The 20,148-nt window shown below is 37.6% G+C and overlaps 1 protein-coding gene across 1 annotated transcript in view; it reads left to right on the forward strand.

The window, feature by feature from the left end:
• Positions 1 to 690: 690 nt before the first annotated feature.
• Eif3e (eukaryotic translation initiation factor 3 subunit E) overlaps positions 691 to 20,148 on the forward strand; it is a gene marked incomplete in the record, with an annotated part of 36,717 nt that continues 17,259 nt past the window's right edge. Inside the window, 7 exon segments of the mRNA XM_008851505.3 lie at positions 691 to 848; positions 5,656 to 5,770; positions 7,554 to 7,671; positions 9,629 to 9,671; positions 10,969 to 11,073; positions 16,415 to 16,540; positions 17,292 to 17,416. Of these exon segments, the coding sequence (XP_008849727.1) occupies positions 759 to 848; positions 5,656 to 5,770; positions 7,554 to 7,671; positions 9,629 to 9,671; positions 10,969 to 11,073; positions 16,415 to 16,540; positions 17,292 to 17,416 (722 nt within the window).

Consider the following 20,148-nt stretch of genomic DNA (forward strand, 5'->3'; position numbering starts at 1 on the left):
TACTCATCAAATCCTCTTTTGTAGCATGGCTTTTACCTTTGCTGGGCTTTTTTTGGGGGGGTGGGGGGAGTCTTTTTGAGGCAGGGTCTCCCTGTAGCCCCAGCTGTCCTGGAACTCACTATGTAGACCAGGCTGGCCTTGAACTCAAAGAGATCCGCCTGCCTCTTGTGCATCCGGAGCTCTGGGATTAAAGGCATGCGCCACCACCCTTGTCTCCAACTGGTCTCCTCTTTCATTCATTACTCTCAGGTAAACTGCTGCAGCAAACTTTCTGTAATCACCCAACTTTCACCTGGATTTCTCTAGCCATCCTAATTCCCATTTGAGTATTTTCTAGCTGCCCTAATCAAATTGGCTCAAGCCACTCCAAGTCAACGCTCTTTAATCTACCCCCAGCCCCCCTCCTTTAACAAGTGGTTACAAAGTGATCACAGTGTGCCTCCCTGTAACTTCCTAGAGCAAGCTGCTTAGTATCCTCTCCTTTGCCGTGTCCTAAAGCAATCGGCCTTGCTGAAGGGCACTAACTAATTTGTACAACCGAGAGGGAATTCCGAGGAATTTGAAAACAAGAAATTAAACCAGAAGCTAAAGGCCCCACACGACGGCGAGCAGAAGGAGGGCCCACGCTCTGCTCTCCAGTTTGCGCGGAGGCTCCTCCCGAACCACCGGCACACATGCGCAGTGAGGGCCACGCCTGTCCGTTTGTCCGCGCTATCAATAAAGTTTTAGCGGGCAGGCTGTCTCTTTTCCCTGGCAAGATGGCGGAGTACGACCTGACTACTCGCATCGCGCACTTTCTGGATCGGCATTTGGTCTTCCCGCTCCTGGAGTTCCTCTCTGTGAAGGAGGTGAGGAAGCTGGGAACGCGAGGAAGGCGTGGGGCCGCGGGAGGCGCCAAGAGAGGCCGGCAGGCGGCGGCCGGAACACCCGGCGGACACACGTGAGAGCCGGAAGCCGGCCGCGAGGCCCGATCCTGCCGGGCCCGCGGCCGGCGGGTCCCAGTAGCCTTCCGGGTTGCTCCGGACTGTGGGGTTCGGCGGTGGGGAGGAAGGGGGTGACCGTATGGGGCTCTGGGGTGTCAGTCCCTGGGGTGTCAGTCCCTGGGGACGGTCCCGTCCTGGGCAGAGCGCTGGAGCTTGAGGCCGGCAACCAGTGCTGCAAGAAATTGTGTTTTCTTTTGGCAGAGAGCGGTCTTGGGTTTAAGTTGTTGTGTGCAGAATTCCTTGCAATAATTTTTGTACAGTTAAAAGGAATAGGTGGCATTCTTTCCTGCTCTTCATAGGCATTCAGTTCCCAGAAACCTAGCTAGCATGTATTGTCAGGTGACGGCAGGACCAAGAACAAACCCACAAGCTGTAATTTAAGATTTGTTTTCAGGATTTTGATGTTCAGACTTTATGTAATTTCATTCAGTCGTTTATATGTCTTTAGCTCTCTGAGATGGCTCTGGAGCATGTAGGTAGTTATGAGAGTTGAACTTAAAACGTTGTCAACACCCAAAGAACTTTATTTTGGGGCTTGGAAATAAAGATGGGTTAGAAAATACTAGGTTTAACTATACATTGACTTTATAGGACAATTGATACATTTTTGTAATTTTAATAGGTAATATTATAATGAAGGACTACAGTTTTGTTCAGAAAAAATAATGAATTCTGCTTCTGGACACAGATTATAATAGGCAACTTCAGATGCAGGGAGTGGATTCTTTGATGTTCCAACAGCAAAAAAACCCAGTATAATTCCAGATAGTTAATAAAACAGATGTAATCCTCATATTCATCCAAAACTTACTTACTTATTTTATTTATTTTGGTGGTGCTATTGCTGTTTTGGACAGGGTTGCCTTAGTCCCAGTCTGCTTGGAAGTTACTATGTGGACCAGGCTGGCCTTCATCTCACAATATCCAGCTGCCTCTGCTTCCTTTTCTGGAATTAAAGGCGAGGACCACCACTCCCAACTATGAAAACTTTTTTTTTAACACATGTGGACCACCATAAAATTGTTGGTGTTTGGGAACAGCAAAGTTAGTTTTCAATAAATGCTCAGGAGCTTGGTACATTTTTTGCTTTGATTTTTCTTTTCTATGCTTGTATTCTAGAGGTGAAGTAAAAAACCTTGGGTGCCTTTTGTTTTATTTTATAGGTAAAAGAGTCATTTAGCAAAGATAAGGAGAAATGTACTATACATTGAAATCCCTTACCTGCTGTATATGGTAGGGATGCTTCTAAACTTCCTAAAGTTGATATTGTTTATGTGTTATGTCTTTTTAAAAAGACTAACAGAAGGGGGGAATGTGTAAGTATAGCTTAGTTTTTCATAAAGCAAGATCATAAGTGAATCAATAGCAAACTGCTTGCAAGTGTGTTGGTAAGATAGATTTTTTTTTTTTTTGTCTTTTTGAGACAGGGTCTCCTTGTAGCCCCAGCACCTGGAACTCATTATTGTAGACCAGGCCAGCCTCAAACTCACAAAGATCCTCCTGCCTCTGCCTCCCAAGTGCTGGGATTAAAGGCGAGCACCACCACGCCAGTAAGATAGTTTTAATACAGCAAGAGGAAGCCTGGTGTAGCAGTTACTTATTAATATTGGGACATGGAATTTTGAAAGATCCAAGATGAAACCCAGACATCTCACCTTTGAAAAAGTTACTTATTTAGAGTTATGTATCTATGTCAAAAGTGTATGTCAGAAAAGTATTAGCCAAGTACTGTTAAAATGAAGACGTTTTGGTTACCTTAATTGAGCAAAAGGGACTTTGAGAAGAGGCGTGAGTCTTGAAAAGTAGATAGGATAGAATCGGTGATCATAATAGTATTAAGAAAAGCTTTTTGACCAGGTGTGGTAGTGCACGCCTTTAATCCGAGCAGAGGCAGGCTGCTTGATCTCTTGTGAGTTCAAGGCCAGCCTGGTCTACATAGTGAGTTCCAGACCAGCTGGGACTATAGGGAGATCCTGTCTCAAAAAGACCAAAAAATAAACAATTTGATACATTAGCAGTACATTGGAGAAATGTAGGCTCCAGAGAAGAAGCAACATCAGGTTCTCTGAGTGTTTTCAGGGCTTGATATAGAGTTTGACATAAAGGCCTTTATGATTAGATGATTATTTGATAATTAGCTAAATTAATATGTATTTGCACCTCTGTTTTTATTCTTGTGTGAAGTGTTGGAGACAGATGGAGCAGAGGATAGAATCCTGGGCTTTGAATTTCGACCTGAATTAAGATCCTAGCCCTATTAATACTTCTGCACTTCAAGTTCTTTCCCCTTTAACTTCTCAGTTGTTATATCTCTCAGTGTATGATAGATTTGTTAGACCTTTTTTATTTTAAGATAAGATCTTGGTAGGTGTCCCAGGATGGGTTTGAACTCTAAACCAACCTATCAGTCTCCTGAAGGCTGGGATTAGTGTACCATTATGCTCAACTTTGTTTTTTTGTTTTAAATTTTATATTTACTTTTATTTTATGTATACGAGTGTGACATCTGCATGTGTGTAAGTGTACCTGCATCATGCAGAAGAGGGCATCGGGATCCTCTGGAACTGGAGTTAGGAATGGTTGTTAGCTGCCTTGTGGGTGCTGGGATTTGAACCTGGGTCTTCTGCAAGAACAACCAGTGCTCTTTATATAAATGAAATTCACCACCAGGTATATTTGTTGGTTTGATACTGGGCTTTGGACCAAGACCCTCTGCATGACAAGCAAGCAAGCCTTACTATTGTGAGCTATACTCCCAGCTCTTTATTTTTAGGAACAGTTTCCCTATGTAGCCCAGGCTGTTCTAGAACTTGTGATTCCAGAGATCCTCTGACATCTGCTTGGATTATAGACATGTCCCACCCTATCAGACTTCATGATTTGTGAGAGTCATCCATGTTTTTATGAAAGCTGTTCTGCATTTTCAGTGCTGATGGTTAATCTGTTGTATTATACCAGTTTGTTTAGCCATTCTGATATTGATGGAATTGGGTGCTATGAAATTTTTAGAAATGTACTTTAAATATATGCACTCTTGTTTTGGATACTTTGTAGCAGAATTGTTGAGTCAAAAGCATGAAGCATGTATGGCTTTAGGAGATAAAGCAATTCTTTAAAGTGGCTGTAGAGCATTCCAGTTAGTCTACGTTTACACTAACACCTATTCAGTCAGGTTTTAGTTTTTATCATGGTTTTCATATACACTCCCTTTCTAATTAAGGAAGGTGAGAACTTTTTCATGTTCCTTTGTCCATTCCTTTATCTTGAAAGACTCTTAAGCTCTTTTACCCATTTCAGCCGAATTACCTGTTTTCTTTTTTTACTGTTTTTTTGGAGCTTTATATATAACTTGGATCATTCAGCTTTGATTCCGTAGATATGCCATTTGACCTCTTAAATCATTTATTGCCATGGGCAGTGAAATACTTTGGCCTCTATCTGGATTTTTCTTTCGGGAGTAAAGCTAAATGCAATACAGAAAGAAGTCTTTTGCTTACTACCTCTCTTTTTGAATATTACATAGAATTCTTATGTGTCTCTCAGTAGCCTTCTTGCTTATGTGAGTTGCTCTCTGTATGGATATGTTTACTCCCTGTACTAGGAGTTAATGTATTTCCTAAACACTCTGAAAAGCAAAGACCTGGCTTGAGGTTGTTGACTTGGAAAGTGGGTGGGAGTTTTACTTTAGAGGTATAGATAGATAAACATTGTAAAGGATTGCAGCTATTTAATGAGAGAAAAATGTGCAGAGGTAAAGGAATGGTTACATCAAGCAGAGGTGGGTGATCATGTAGATGCAAGGCATAGAAAGTAAAACATTGATGAGCCTCTTCCTAATTACCTTCTTGCTTTGCAGTACAGAAGGTATAAGTATTTTTGTGTATGCACAGGTTTGTCTAAAAAGGGTAAAAGATGGCATGATTAGTCCCAGCACTCAGGAGGCAGAAGCAGGCAGATTTCTGTGAATTTAAGGCTAGCCTAGTCTACATGGTGAGTTCCAGGACAGCTGGGTAGCTATAGGGAGACCCTGTCTCAAGAAGACTTAAAAAAAAAAAAAACCCTCTAAAAAAAAACCTATAATCAAAATAATCGGAAGTGAGTGGGAATGGCTTTAGTTTGTAAATGCTTTTATTTTCAAATCTTTGGTAAGCAAAAATATTCTGTATTGATTGGGTGGTTTTTATGTTGGTTGCTTTCCTTATTATAAGGTGCTTGAACTAGTAGTTCTTAATTTGTGACGAGCATGGGTGCACTCACGCAGATGACACTGAGCACTGAATCTCTAGCACCTTGTGTACACTGGGCCAGTGCTCTACACCTTTAGTCCTACAAGGTTTAAACACATTTTTTTTTAGTTGTGTGAGTGAGTGATAAGTGTATGTGTGAGTGCGGGAGCGCAGCTACCACAGCATGTGGCTGGAGGTCAGAGGACAAAGGTTAACTTTGTACAGTCAGTTCTCTTCATCTTTATATGGGTTCCAGGGATCTGATTCAGGTTGCCAGGCTTGCTTGGCAAGCCCTTTACTTGCTGAACCACCTTTCTGTCCCCTATAATGTTCTTTTATATAAAGATTGTTTTATGAAGTATATTTCTATATAAACTAAGCTTAATTTTAATATGTTTATCTTAGGAACTTGAATATGTTCATTAAAAAGTAATTTTCTCTTGCAGATATATAATGAAAAAGAATTATTACAAGGGAAATTGGATCTTCTTAGTGATACAAACATGGTAGACTTTGCTATGGATGTATACAAAAACCTTTATTCTGATGATATCCCTCATGGTAAGTTTTATCCTCATAATTGACGCTCGTCTTATAACTGAGAATGTGTTTAAGGTTTTATAATATATGAAAGAGTTGTAGCCAAATAACTATTGGAGTGTTTCTAAAGTTCATTGGATGAAAATACAACAGAATAATGTGATTTTATTCCAGTGAAAAATGAGAATCTGCTTTAAAACGTCACATCTTCGGTTGCTAGTATATTGTGTTTTTAGAGCTGTGCTTCCACTACAGGTTATTGGCTTATAATATTCTGAGAACGCTGTAGTTTGGTTGCCTTTTCAATTGCTTCTTATGTACTTTAGAGATTTTTTTTCCCCCTATGTAACTTTTTCTCTGGGTATGGTCTCTTAAAACCAGTCTCTTCAGTTTACTGGAAAGACTCTTAAAAATGGATATTTTGCTCCACATCCTAGACCTATTTAACAGAAACTATTGGGTGAGGCCCTAAAGTTGGAACAGTGGTTTCCAAACTGTTTTTTCAGTGAGGTAGATGTGTCTTAAAAAACTACAACAGCAACAAAAGAGAAAACTGGCCTGTGGTCCTTTAAGTAAGGAAGTACTGTACCATTTTTTTCTACGCATGTAACACTTAAATTCTGGCAGTAGCAAAATACATTTTACTTTGTGTGAATTGATGTTTCTCAAAATTTAGTAATAGGCTCCCCTATTTCCTTTTCTTTTTGAAGCACAGTTGGGTGTTTTGTTTTGTGTTTTTTTTTTTTTTTTTTTTAACTTGTAGATCTTAAGCACACTCTGATGGAAAGAATCAGACATACACATGTTGGGCCAGGGAGATAGCTCACTGGGTTAAAGTACTTCCTGTGAGTGCTTAATGACCTGAGAACACTCCCTGGAACCCACACATGGAAGGAGAGAACCAATACCACTCTCACACACACTTCAACGTATATACCTAATAATAAAAAATTTGGAGACAAAAAAAAAAAACCCATACCCACATGTGTATGGACTTCTCAAGGGAGAGAAGCCTGGATTCCCTTAGAGAAACACAGCTCTAAGAGTATAATATACAGTGCAGAAATTGTTAAAATAAACATATAACCTGTTTTACATAGAGTAGCAGTGACTTTAAATTTCATTTGTGATGAAAGTGAAGCTTTGTGTTTTGATATAGGTCTTACTGTTGTGTACCTGTGTCTCAGCCTTGTAAGTGACTTGAAGTACAGGTGTATGTCTCCACACATGCAAAACAGTGTCTATTAGTTTCTGAGTGTTCTAAGTCACATCACCAACATAGATTATGTGTATTTTCTCTTGTTCCTGATGAAGTAGTAAATGGGAACTATAGAATTTAGTTTGTGAAATTACAGTTGAATTTATAGTAAAAACATCTTTGACTAATTTCAGATTCTATTCTACCTAATAATAATATGTAAACCCATTAGTACCTCTGTTTCAGAACTCTAGAGTTAATTTAAAATTAAATAGAAACAAATACGAGGACACTTGGGTTGAAATCATAGACTGTGGCGTTCCCTGGCAGGCCTTTCCTACCTGCTTTCTTTCACTTCCACCCTCTTTGTATATCAGCAGTTTTCCCCTTCGCAGTAGGAAGATGATTCCCTCCCTCTTTATGTGCCTTTGTGGCTCTAGAAAAAGGAAATTATGAATCTGAGGAAGTTGCTAATGCTCTATGACACGTGACTATATTAAGAATAAAACAGTGTATGTATAGTTACAATTAATTGAAATTGTTCTAGACAGTCTCATGGGGAGCAGTGTTGTTTTAACTTCCCAGTATTCTTGCGTTTTTCATTAGCCTTGAGAGAAAAAAGAACCACAGTTGTTGCACAACTGAAACAGCTTCAGGCAGAAACAGAACCAATTGTGAAGATGTTTGAAGATCCAGAAACCACAAGGCAGATGCAGTCAACCAGGTAATCTTTTTGGATTCTATAAATTCTCTTTTGGGACTGAGAGATGGTTCAGTGGTTAAGAGCACTGGCTACCCTTACATAGCACCTGGTTTTGGTTCCCAGCACTCACATGGCAGCTAACTCTAGTTCCATGTGATCCCAGGACCTCTTTTGACCTCTGAGGGCATTGTATGAATGTCATGCACTTAAATGCACACACAACATTCAAATAAATATTTAAAAGTTCTCTTTTCTAGATTAATAAAAAAGTAAATCTAGTATCCTGTAGTAAAAGTTCATGATTTAAGTGATTGCTTCATTTATTTTCATTTATCTTTAATTTCTAGGGAACAGTGTTCCTTAATAATAAAAGTTAATATTAATTTTTTGAAAGATGTTTTAAACCAGTCATTCATACTTGATTATTCTCTGTCAGTTCATACTTGTTTCCCTTCTCAGGAGACATTTGGCAACATCTGGGGATTTTGATTGTCATAATTAGAGGGGTGCTGTTGGCACTGAGGAAGTAGGAACTGGGCTGATGTCAGACATCTGGTACTTCTCCCCAAAGAGTCATCCAACCCAGAATACTACTTAGGGAACCTGTGTCCAGGGAGCCCTAGAGTACATAGGTTACTTTCTGCAGGAAAAACCTGAACCCACTTCTCACGTACACTCTCACGTTCATGCTCTCGTATCCTTTCTGTGTCTGTATCAGCCCAGCTGACAGATTATTTTAGTTCTAACTTCCCTTTTGCTAGAAATAGACTTTATTGTTTGACTTCTAAAGAAAACTTGTTCCTTTAGTCTGGCTTAATATATATATTGAACCCTTTGGCATTACTAGAAGTGTTTAAAAAATAAAATCTACCAAAATTGTGTTAAGTCTTAGTTACCAATGCATTTACTTCAGAAATTGCCAAAGATTTTGCTATGTTCTACTGTTAGTTTCTATGTATATTCAAACCAGATTTTTTTTTTTTTTTTTTTTTTTTTTTTTTTTTTTCTTTCTTGATGAGACAGGGTTTCCCTGTAGTCCCAGCTGGCCTGGAGCTCGAAATGTAGACCAGTCTGGCCTCAAACACTCAGATATCAGCCTGCCTCTGCCTCCTGCGTGCTGGGATTACAAGAATGCACCACCATGCCGGGCTACAAACCAGATTTTTAGAGACTGATTCTAGGCTTTTACTTGTGATTTGGGGAAGTGTGAACCAGATACTAGAAAAGTAGCAAACATTACACTATTATTCTCCCATATACAAAGTTATATGTTAAAAAGAGGAAGATACAGCTGTGCATATGTGCATTTCTATTAAGCTATTTGTATACTTTTAAGAGTAAAAGGAGTGATTCTAGACCTTCAGGCCTCATGTCAGTATCCACATAGTGATAGTTGAAATAATCCAGATGTTACAGTATAACAGAAAATATAGGCTCTGTTAGGAACTTAAAGATTGGAAATGATAAAATTAGGATAAGAATAAAATGGATATGTGTTTTGCACATATTAGACAATCTTTATAACTTCATGGTACCAAGTTGAAAACAAATGGAGGAACCAAGTGTTCCAAATTTGTTATCTCATTAGACTTATACTTATTTTCAAAGTAATGATCTCTTTCTACTGTTCCTCTCTTTCTAAAGATTTTATTAAACATATACTATTATTTCTCATATTTTCTTAGCTAAAGGACAGTGATTGTATACCTGAGTAATGTAAGGTTTATAACATAAGATTACCACTGTTATGAAGAAGCCTAAGAAAATGTTTTAGTTTTGAAAATACTTTTAAGTTAAACACTTTGCCCCTTTATCCTAAGTTCATGTTCCTTACGTTTAAAATATGAAATGTTGTTTTATTCTAGAAGTCATATTTCTGTTGTCTATATAAAGTGTGGATAATAATGTAGACATTAGATCTGCTGTTTTGTGTTCTACAGCCTATAAAACGCAATAATCTTGACTTTTTATTATTAAGGGATGGTCGGATGCTATTTGACTACCTGGCGGACAAGCATGGTGTAAGTATTTTAAAAGGTGCTTCAAATAGTCAAATTCTATAAAGTTCATTAAAGATTAATGTTGTTCAGATAAGTTCATAGCTTGGCATAAGAATATATCTTTCAGATATACTTATTAAATAGACCATCTGGGAACATACCAGATACATTTTAAAGTTTTTAAAAAAATTTGTCATGATAGGAAAATAAATGCTTATAGTCCTCTTTTGGTAACAAATCCTCACAGTTTTTGCTTTATTCTGGATCATCATATAAAATAGTAGCTCATGTTACTGCCAACAGAAAACTAAGTAACAGAGCATGGGATGTTCTCCCTCCCTCCCTTCCCTCCCTCCCTTATTCCTTTTCTCCTTTTTGTTAGGATTTTTGAAACATGGTCTTGCTATGTAGCCCAACCTGTCATCAAATATGTGGCAATCCTGCCTGTTTCCCAGGCCTGGGATTACAGGAGTTTGCCACTGTGTCCAACTGAGGATTCTTTTTCCTAGTTGCTTTACTTACAATATAAGTAAAGGCAGAACTAGATTTGAATTAGAAATGCTTTTTTTGAGGAGTAGATAACATTTTAACTGCCTTATGGAATGCAGTAGCACTTGCTGTTATGGAGGTCTTCATAAATTCCCCAACTCATAAATAAATGCTATAGTCTTTCCTAGCCATCCTTCATTCCCCTTTTGTTAACTTAGAGTGTAACACTTTGCATGTAATTAAGCTTATTTGCATATAATTTAAACTTTTAACTTTCTCAAGCTTCATCTCCCATTTAATGATTACCATGACAAGGATTGTTGATCACTGTGCCTAGTACACTCTGGTTTTGATATAGAATATTTGGTAGTGGGTTTTTTTTTTTATGTTTTAGTATTCAGTTCTTGTAGATTGCTTCAGTTTTATTTTGTTTACATTATTAACTCTAAAAGTTGGTGTCATTTTAAGGCCAGTTTTCAGGGAACAGAGGTTTATTGTACGTGTTATATAAGATGCACAAAACTTGCAGGTATGCATGTACATGATAGTTGTCTAGCTTAATCAACTTAGAAAATGGGTTTACATTAGACCTCCAGCTTCAGTTCAACTTTATATTTCAAGAATGTCAGTATCTTTATAGTTCACTACTCTGAGGTCAAAATGGGGCACATTAACATTGATAGTTCTTAATATATATTTTAAAGGTCAGGTGTTTCTCTGATTATGATATTATTGGTGTCAGCTTTCAGGAGACATTAACAGTATTAAGTTCTTAGCATTTACAAAGTAAATGAATGGAATTTCACAACTCGAACAATTTTTTTCCCAGTTTAGGCAGGAATATTTAGATACACTCTACAGATATGCAAAGTTTCAATATGAATGTGGAAATTACTCAGGAGCAGCAGAATATCTTTACTTTTTTAGAGTATTGGTAAGTACCTGCTTGTTTTTTCCCTTTGCCCTCTGCTTTGTAGAATTCTTGGTTCCTCAAAATTATGTCTAGTGATTTGAGTCTGTCAGTTAAGTTCTAAAATAGTCATTGGCAAAGAAGAAAGCTGAGGGAAAAAAGCAAACCCAAGAAGAACTTTCACAACAGAAAACCTTGTTAGGGCCTCAAAATTTGGAGTGGGGAGGGGCTAGTAAGATGGCTTAGAAGATACGTATAGGTGCTTTGGAGCACAAACCAGGCCACCAGCGTTTTGTCCCTGAATCCAGGTGAAGGTGGATGGAAAGAACTGACTCCGTAATTTGTCCTCTCGGCTCCATGTGTGTGTCGTGGCATGGGCCCATACACAGGCATGTATGCTCACACAGCATTAATAAGTAAAAATTTGAAAAGAATTTTGGAGGGAGCTTTAACTTAACTCTGAAATCCAAAAAGTAGGAACTGCTGAAATTTACATATTCTATGAATTTTAGTATTAGCCATAGTCTGTCATATAATGGATTTTTTATGTTACTATAAGAAAAGTGAGCAGCACATTGCAGGTTTAGTAAATTGTACATATATATTTCTTGTTCCAAACAACTGTAATCCTATGATTTTTTAAAAATTATGGCTTAATATTAATTTCTGTTTCCTGTATATGAGCTGATAGAATGTAGAGATGAATGGTTTCTTTATAATATGGGGTATAGATAATTTGAATGGTATTAATTAATCAACATTATTATTAGTCTACTGGTCAGTTCTTGCATTTGGTGATTTTATAAAGGAGATAGAATTATGTTGAGCCAGATTAAAGATCAGGCCTTCAAGTTAACAAGTTTTCTCATTCAAGTATTTAAGTAATTATAGTAAACAGATAAGTGCTTTTTAGAGTAATCAAAGTTCACCTCTTATCTGGCCTTTTTTTCTGCGTGCATGCATGTGTGCGTGCGTGCGTGTGTGTGTTGTGTGTGTGTCAGGGTCTCCCTGGATCTTAGAGATCCACCTGGCTCTGCCAACCTTCTGTCTTATCTTGGATGAATCCATTTATTTGTCTTTATTGTCTGTTGTTTTTCTCTTTACTTTTAGCTTCAATTGTCACAAAGACAAGATTTAGGCATGATGTCTTCAGAGAAATTAAAATTCTCTGTTTGGAGTGTTTGCAGGGGACAGATAAGTGTTATTTATTCAGATAATTTCTGCACTGAGATTGCAAGGGCAACCTCAGTTTCTAAAACTGTCTATCATCTTTCAAGGAAACAAATATTTTCTTTTTATTTCCAGGCTTTATTTAAAACAAATTATTTTTCTGTTACTCCCATTCGTAAATGAATTCATTTACAGATTAACTGTGATTAGCTTACAAGTGCATTGGAGGTAATCATTGATGTTTAACTTGAAGTGACTTATCAGAAAATTCCATCAGTTTTACTTTGAATATTACCAGGGATTTAGCAGAGCAAAAGTTGATTACTTTGAGACTATAAACAGCTTAAGCTAGGTTTGTAAAATCAGAAGCCTGGTATGATTACAGGTACATGAAAAGAGTCAGTTATTCATATCATTTGTTACTGCTGGGAGTGAATTTTGAGAATGAAGATTTAGTATCATGTTAGAGTTCCAGCACAGTAAATTTATTGTTGCTGGTCAGTGAGTGAACGTGCCATTTCCCTAAGACATGGAAACTTAAGGTAACTGCTGGAAATCCAGATATTGAAACTCTTCTAGTATATCCCTGCTTGAAAGCAGGTTGGTATGAAAAGCCAACTGTAATGACATGGAGTTGAGCCAGAGCAGTGCACATGAACCTTTTTTTGGGGGTTGCAGAACTTGCTGCCGTTGGACAGAAAGCTTTTATCCTACCACATGTAACACATTTTAGCTTTAGTAGTATGATGTTTTTGTAGTGTGGTTTTTGTGATTAGTCTAAAAATTTCTGTAATTAGATACATACTATAAAACTTGGGAGTTTTTAAAATTATAACAATTAGGTAGTTTTCTATCTTTAGAAAAATTTAACTTTCAGTTTTTGCATCATTCTTAAGAATAGAAATTCTAGGTGCACACATATGACATTTGAGTTCCAGCATAAAATTAATATGTTATACATTCAGAGCAGCAGGCATAGAAATTGGATTTCTTAGAAGTTATATAATAGGCATTTTAAAATTTAATTTTATTGTCTAATTTTGTACTATAAAACATTGGAAGTTGTTTTCTATTGGTTTAGTGTCAGAATTAACATAGTTAAGATTCAAAGAATAGGTATCAATTATATTTTTTCTTTTGATTTAGATAGTACCATAAAATCTATGTATTTGTTTGAGATAGTAATAGCAAAAATGAAAACTGTTTTGGATTTGGAGTGAAATTATCAATGTTTTAGTTAATTTTTCTGCGTTAACTTTTTTTTTCATTTCTAGATTCTTTGGTTACTCTTAAATCTATGGTTAGGGAAACGTAAGCTATGAAAGAGCCATTGTAACTATGGTCCGAGATTAGAATTTGACTCTCCAAATGACCTATTGTAGGTCAGTGTTTATAAATTAAAGCTGTGTGACCCTAGATTTATTTTTAAAAGACTTGGTGGCTTTTAGAATACAGTGAGGAATGTTTAAGTACACCCTATCTGTTTATGAAACGTCTTTGCATTGTGCTTTAGGAAATGTGTTAATTAAAATGAAATTGAGGGTTGGTAGGAATTTTTGAATATTTTTTAAAAGTTAGCACTAAATTTTTGTGCAAATCTGTTCTTATTATATAGCCTTTAGTTTGTCTCTAAAATATGAGCCATCCCTACAGCTGTTTGAAGTAAAAGTAATCTCTCAGTCAGAATTTAAGATGTATTAGCCATATTAACATATCAGTTCATTTAAAAATACTTTTCTATGATGCTCAAGGCACCTTTGGGTAATGATGACTTTAGGTAACTTAAGAATCTCAGCCACAGTTTTGACTCAGATATACCTACTGTAGTGTCAGTTTAAAAGATACGTAGTTTGGGGCTGGAAAGCTGGTTCAGTGGTTAAGAGTGCTGCATACGCATACAGCTCTTGCTGAGGACTGCAGTTTGAGTCCCAGCTCCATATCTGGCAATTTAAAACTACTTGTAACTCCAGCACAAGGAGGATCTGATGCCTCTGGCCCCTGAGGGCTCCTGCACTTACATATACATACCCACACACAGATACACAAACATGTAATTAAAAATAAAATAAATTCTTTTAAAGACACCTAGCTCATAAGGATTCTAAGGCATGGCTTATCATGATCTCAAATTGGAACACGTCCTAAATTGATTGTTTTTAGTTTTAGAAAAAATAATAATGTACTTAAGTTTGATGGCATATTTGAGGGCGGGGTATATGCACATGTGTGATTGGTACGTGTGTGTGGAGACCAAAGGAGGGCCTTGGATGTCCTCTTCTTAATACTTTCTGCCTTATTCCTTTGAGACAGGTTAGCAAACCCGGCTTCTAGTCTCTGTTCCCCATTCCACCGCCTAGCGCTGTGGTTACAGGCACAGATAGGGCCACACCCAGCTTTTTATGTGGGTGTTGAGATCCTAACTTGCACAATAAGCACTCACCCACTGAGCCATCTCTAGCCCCTTGATGAAACATTTTAATATTCAGATTTACTTTTTTATGGGTCAAACATTTAATCATGTGATTGAACATTTTTTGGAATTATATAAATTGATTTTTTTTATTTCTATGCCTACCCCTGGGTAACTATCACCAATTAATACAAAGAATATTTCCTGTGCCCTCAGATCATCATGCTCTGTCCCTAGTCATGGGCTTTCATTGATCTGTTTGGTTTGTCCCTAAACTAGTTTGTCTGGTCCAGCATTTCACATATGAAATGTTACAATGCATATGTTTGTGTCTGGCTTATTCTCTTATCAGCAAAGTTTTTGAGATGCATTCCTGTGACTCTTGTGTATCACAATTGTTACTGCTGAGCAGCATTCCATTCTTTGTATGTACTGCAGTCTGTTCAGTTATTAATCTGTTGGCAAACATTTGAATTACTTAGTTTTAGTTCATTATAGTGATGCTTATTTATATATGAATAATATTGTGGGTATACATTATGATAATAAAGTGTGGTTTCATGACTATGTGTCAAAATTTAATTTATAAATGTTGTCTGTTATTTTCTTGCTCTTAAAACTTGCAAAATGTTATCCAGAACACTGAGAACATTACTGCCATCAAAAAGAAACTCAGTGTCAGCAGCCTGTAACATAATACTCAGTTTGGATAATTTACAGTACTCTGGCATAATTTTCAATCATTTTGATAACCCTGCATTCACTGAGTTCTTAACATGTGTCAGGTGATGTAATAAGTGCTATAACTGAGATGGGGTCTCTTTTATCGCCAAGTTACAGAAGAGGAAGCTAAAGTACAGGTGGTTCCCTATTTAGAGTAGCAGTGATAGAACCAAAATACTTGGTGTTTGGCTTTCTAATCCTGCCTGTACAGTTTCAGTATGATACATACTACAAGTCCTTTATAGTATTGTGTAAGTGATTTGATGAAAAGTAAGTTCAGAATTTCACCTTGGTGTGTTAGTGTATTTTTCTTTCACAATCTCCCCTTGCTTTGCTGCTCTGGCGAATGATCAATTCGGACTCATTTTTATGTTTTCACTGCTTTGTTCTAACGGAATCCTGTTTTACTAATTTGGAACGTAATTCTTCAGTAGCTATTGTAATAAGCCCATGGCCCTGCATTTTTCTTTTCCTATTACATCTTCCATTTCTGTCTTTCTGTCTCTCACATGGCCCAGAGTGGACTTGAACCTGTGATCCTCCTCTGCCTTCCCAGTACTGAGATAGGCATGTGCTACTGGCCCTGCTTGTAAGTTTTATCAGTATGTATATAATATATTACTACGTTGTAAAGAGACCCAGAAGTTGTGTTTTCTTACATCTTCATTCCACTGATTTTTAGCTTTCTTTGAATCTAACAAGGTTTCTGAAGTTTTAGGTATCTGAAATTTAATTGTGTTTATATTATCTGCAGTATGTTATGCTAAGATGATTCTGCTGTTTGCTGATTTTTAAGTTACTCTTTTTTTTTTATGATAAAGACTTGGTATTTAAGACCTGAGTTTTCTTTTCAATAAATTATTTGAAACACTACCAATGTGATCTAGGAAGGCCTTGAAAATACCTGGAGTTTGTGGTGGAGCTATAGTTTGACCATAAGTCTTTTGAGAGACTAGATCGTGTATTGGGTATAAAATACTAATTGTATTTTTGTTTTGTTTTGTTTTGTTTTTACTCCTTTAATATTGATAATGTAACTAATTGTTTATGTTGTTCATATAGGTTCCAGCAACAGATAGGAATGCTTTAAGCTCACTCTGGGGAAAACTGGCCTCTGAAATCTTAATGCAGAATTGGGATGCAGCCATGGAAGACCTTACACGACTAAAAGAGACTATAGACAATAATGTGAGTTACACTTTTCCAGAATGATTCTTTGAAATTTCTATGGTGTTGTCGTGTTTTCTGATAAGGAAAAAAGTAAGAGCCTAAAAGGTTTCATAGTAGGTTTTATTTTGACCTAAATGCAAAATCAATGAGCTAGTTAATTAGTAATACTTAATCTTCTTGAAAACTGTCAGACATTTAGCTGTTAAAGAAAAGAATTTAAGCCTGGCCTGGTGGCGCATGCCTTAACCCCAGCGCTTTGGAGGCAGAGGCAGGCAAATCTCTGTGAGTTCAAGGCTAGCCTGGTCTACATAGTGAGTTCTAGGCCAGGCCAGGCCAGCTGGGGCTACAGGGAGACCCTATCTCAAAAAAGACCAAAAAAAAACAAAGAAAGAAAGAAAAGAATTTCAGCCTTTGCTTTGCTGCTGTCTTCCCTGTACCAGTGAAATGACACTGCCGTTGTTGGTGCTTCCTGTTACTGAAAGTGTTTGCAGAAGATGATGGTTTTCACCCAGTTAATGTCACCCTCGCCCCATGCTAAAGTGATGATAACAAAAGCATGATAGTTAAGGACATCAAAGAGCATGAAGAAAGGATTAGGGGTGGGGGGTCAGACCTTAATCATAATGACTCTAGAATATGACTATTCCTGGCATATGCCTTAGAGTAGTCTACTTTTGCTAACAGTTTTGAAAACAGTGGTGTTTATTCGCTTGTCTATTTTACTACTACATCTATTAATGTTTCCTATGTATACATTTCTTATCTTTAGTCTGTGAGTTCTCCACTCCAGTCCCTTCAACAGCGAACATGGCTCATTCATTGGTCTCTGTTCGTTTTTTTCAACCATCCCAAAGGCCGTGATAATATTATTGATCTCTTCCTTTACCAACCACAGTAAGTTACCTCATTGTGTTATTTTGGTTTTGATTGTCTAAAACCTACTTCTAACATTGGAATTTGTCACCTGTCATTTATTTGCCTTGTGTAGATTTGCTTGTTAATTGAAAGGTTCACAGGTAACTCTTAAATTATTGAAATTTACTCTAGGTCCTTCAAAGTTCTTTTTACAGTGTGGTCTCTGGGCCAGCAGCATAGATACCATATAGGATCTCAGGACTCGCCCTATAGTAATAAATGAGAATTTACATTTTAACAAGATCCTGGGTTATCCTAGAGTTTGTCCTCCATTTCTGTGGGTTGTCTACCTTTGGATTCAGCCAACTGAGGGTTGAAAACCCTTCAGGGGAAAAATTATATTTTTACTGAATATGTATAGATAACTTTGTTGTGATTATTCCTTAAATAATACAGAATGACTACAAACAGAATTTATATTTTATTAAGTATTATGATTAGATTATTTTGATTCAGAGAATGTGCTTAGGTTATATGGAAACATATACATATACATATTTTATAGTACTTGAGCACACATAGATTTTGATACCTTTTGGAATGCTACAGCCAATCCCCTATGTATACTGAGGGATGACTGTACATTCAAGTGTTAGGAATAAGAAGCTACACTAAATTATTAGAATGAAAGGAAAGAAAAAAGAAAACCTGGGGGGTGGATAATCACTATATGTATGTGATATATATCACTATATATCATGAAAGAATCCTTTGGGTCTCAGTTTGTCCTACCCAACCTTTGGTTCTTCTTACAATTATAAGAAATGCACTGCTCTGTGCTTTGTAAATTAGATCCTTCCTTGTTAGTCAGAAGTCATTACATTTTTCATTTATTCCTTTTACTTTTGAATAATTTTTAGTAAATCTTCAAAAATTGCATACAACATACTTGGATCATATTAAACCCCCTGCCCCATCTTTTTTTCAATCTACCCCCCATTTCCCTGTCTCCTGCAACTTTGGGTCCTTTTGTTTTTTAAGCTCATTGAGTCCAATTTGTGTTCCCCAAATAATCATGGATGTGGGGCCATCTCCTGGAGAATGGCCAGCCTACCAAGGCTCACATCCTTAAAGAAAACTGAGTCTCTCTTACAGGGTACTGTGGTGCATACCTTTGATTCCAGCACTCAGGAGGGAGAGGCAGGCTGATCTCTGAAATCAAGGCCAGGCTGGTCTATATAGTGAGTTCTAGGCCAGCAGGGACTACAGGGAAACCCTTTCTCAAAAAACAAACATACAAAACTGACTCCCAGCAACCATCAGTTGCCAGTAACTCCTCAGCTGAGAGACCCCTCCATGCTAGGGTTCTGTCAGGTTTGAGCTTGTGCTGGACTTGTGTATCCTGTCATAACTGCTGTGGGTTCGTATGTACAGTTGCCCTGTTCTGTCCGGAAGACACTGTTGTGTTGTCATCATCTACCACCTCTGGCTCTTAGAATCTTTCTAGCCCCTCCTTTTCAGTGATCCCTGAGATTTGGGAGGATGAGTTGCAATGTAGAACACTCTGTAGTCTTTTACTTTCTACTTGCTGACCAGTTGTGGTTCTCTGAGTTAAAACCCCACCTACTGCAAAAAGAAGTTCCTCTGATGAAGGTCAGAGAGATAGATTAATTAATCTATGGGTATAATGACAAGTTATTAGGGAATGGTTTAATCTTGTGTCCATTTAGCAGACTAATAGTAGTAGGGTTTCCCTTAAGGTCTGTAACCTATTTAGCTACAGGTTATTGGCCCTGACAGTGGTGGCAGGGATGGGTTCCATCTTGGGGAGCAGGCCTTAAATCCTACAAGAAGTGGTTAGATATTTTCTTAACATTTGTGCTACTACTGCACCTGCGGGTATATCTTGCCAAGGCCAGTTGTGATTGTAGCTCGCAGTGTTCAGAGTTGGGTAAGATAGATGATTACTTTTCTGGTAGTATGAACAGTACCATCCAGCACTATGAAAGCTAGCCAGTAGGGATGAAGCTTTGAGGTCAATACTTGATTTTTTTTCAAGGTTGTTATGTTGCTGAGGCACTCAAGTGTCTGTCCTGGAACTCAGAATCATCCTGCCTAAGATCACAGACCTGTATGATCACAGCCAGCAAAGAAGTCATTTTTCTAAAAATTCACTCTTCTAGCCTTGCTTGATGACCCACACCTGTAATCCCAGCACTCAGGAGGCAGAAGCAGGCAAATCTCTGTGAGACCAAGGCCTTTCTTGTATACATAGAGAGTTCCAGGCCAACTGGGGTTACAGAGAGACCCCGGCTCAAAAACCAAAACAAAACAAAGCAAAATTTACTCTTCTAAATCTGAGGATGTGGCTCAGACACAGTATGGTTGCTTTTGCCAAATATATATGAAGCCCTGGGAAAAGCAAAATAAAATTAAAAACTTAAAAACCCTAAAGCGGGTATTGTTTGGTTTGTTTCACTTTTGCTCAGCTGCGTCCAAAATCTTCAACACTTTATTTCTTGTTTCATTGGAATAACGGAAAACAAAATTGCTCTGTACAAATTTCATATTTGAATATATTTTTTTCTTCTATTTCTTTAATGCTTTTGTGCTGGATAGATTTAGTGTCAACTTGACATGCCTGGATTGAGGGAGCCTCAATTGGGGAATTGCCTCTATTGGAGTGTCCTGTGGCCATGTCTGAGGGGCATCTTCTTGATGAGTGATATGGGAGGGCCCAGCCCACTGTGGGTGGTGCCACCCCTGGGCAG

The sequence above is a fragment of the Nannospalax galili genome, unplaced genomic scaffold (genome assembly GCF_000622305.1).
Source record: "Nannospalax galili isolate Female #2095 unplaced genomic scaffold, S.galili_v1.0 scaffold284, whole genome shotgun sequence".
NCBI classification, from domain to species: domain Eukaryota; kingdom Metazoa; phylum Chordata; class Mammalia; order Rodentia; family Spalacidae; genus Nannospalax; species Nannospalax galili.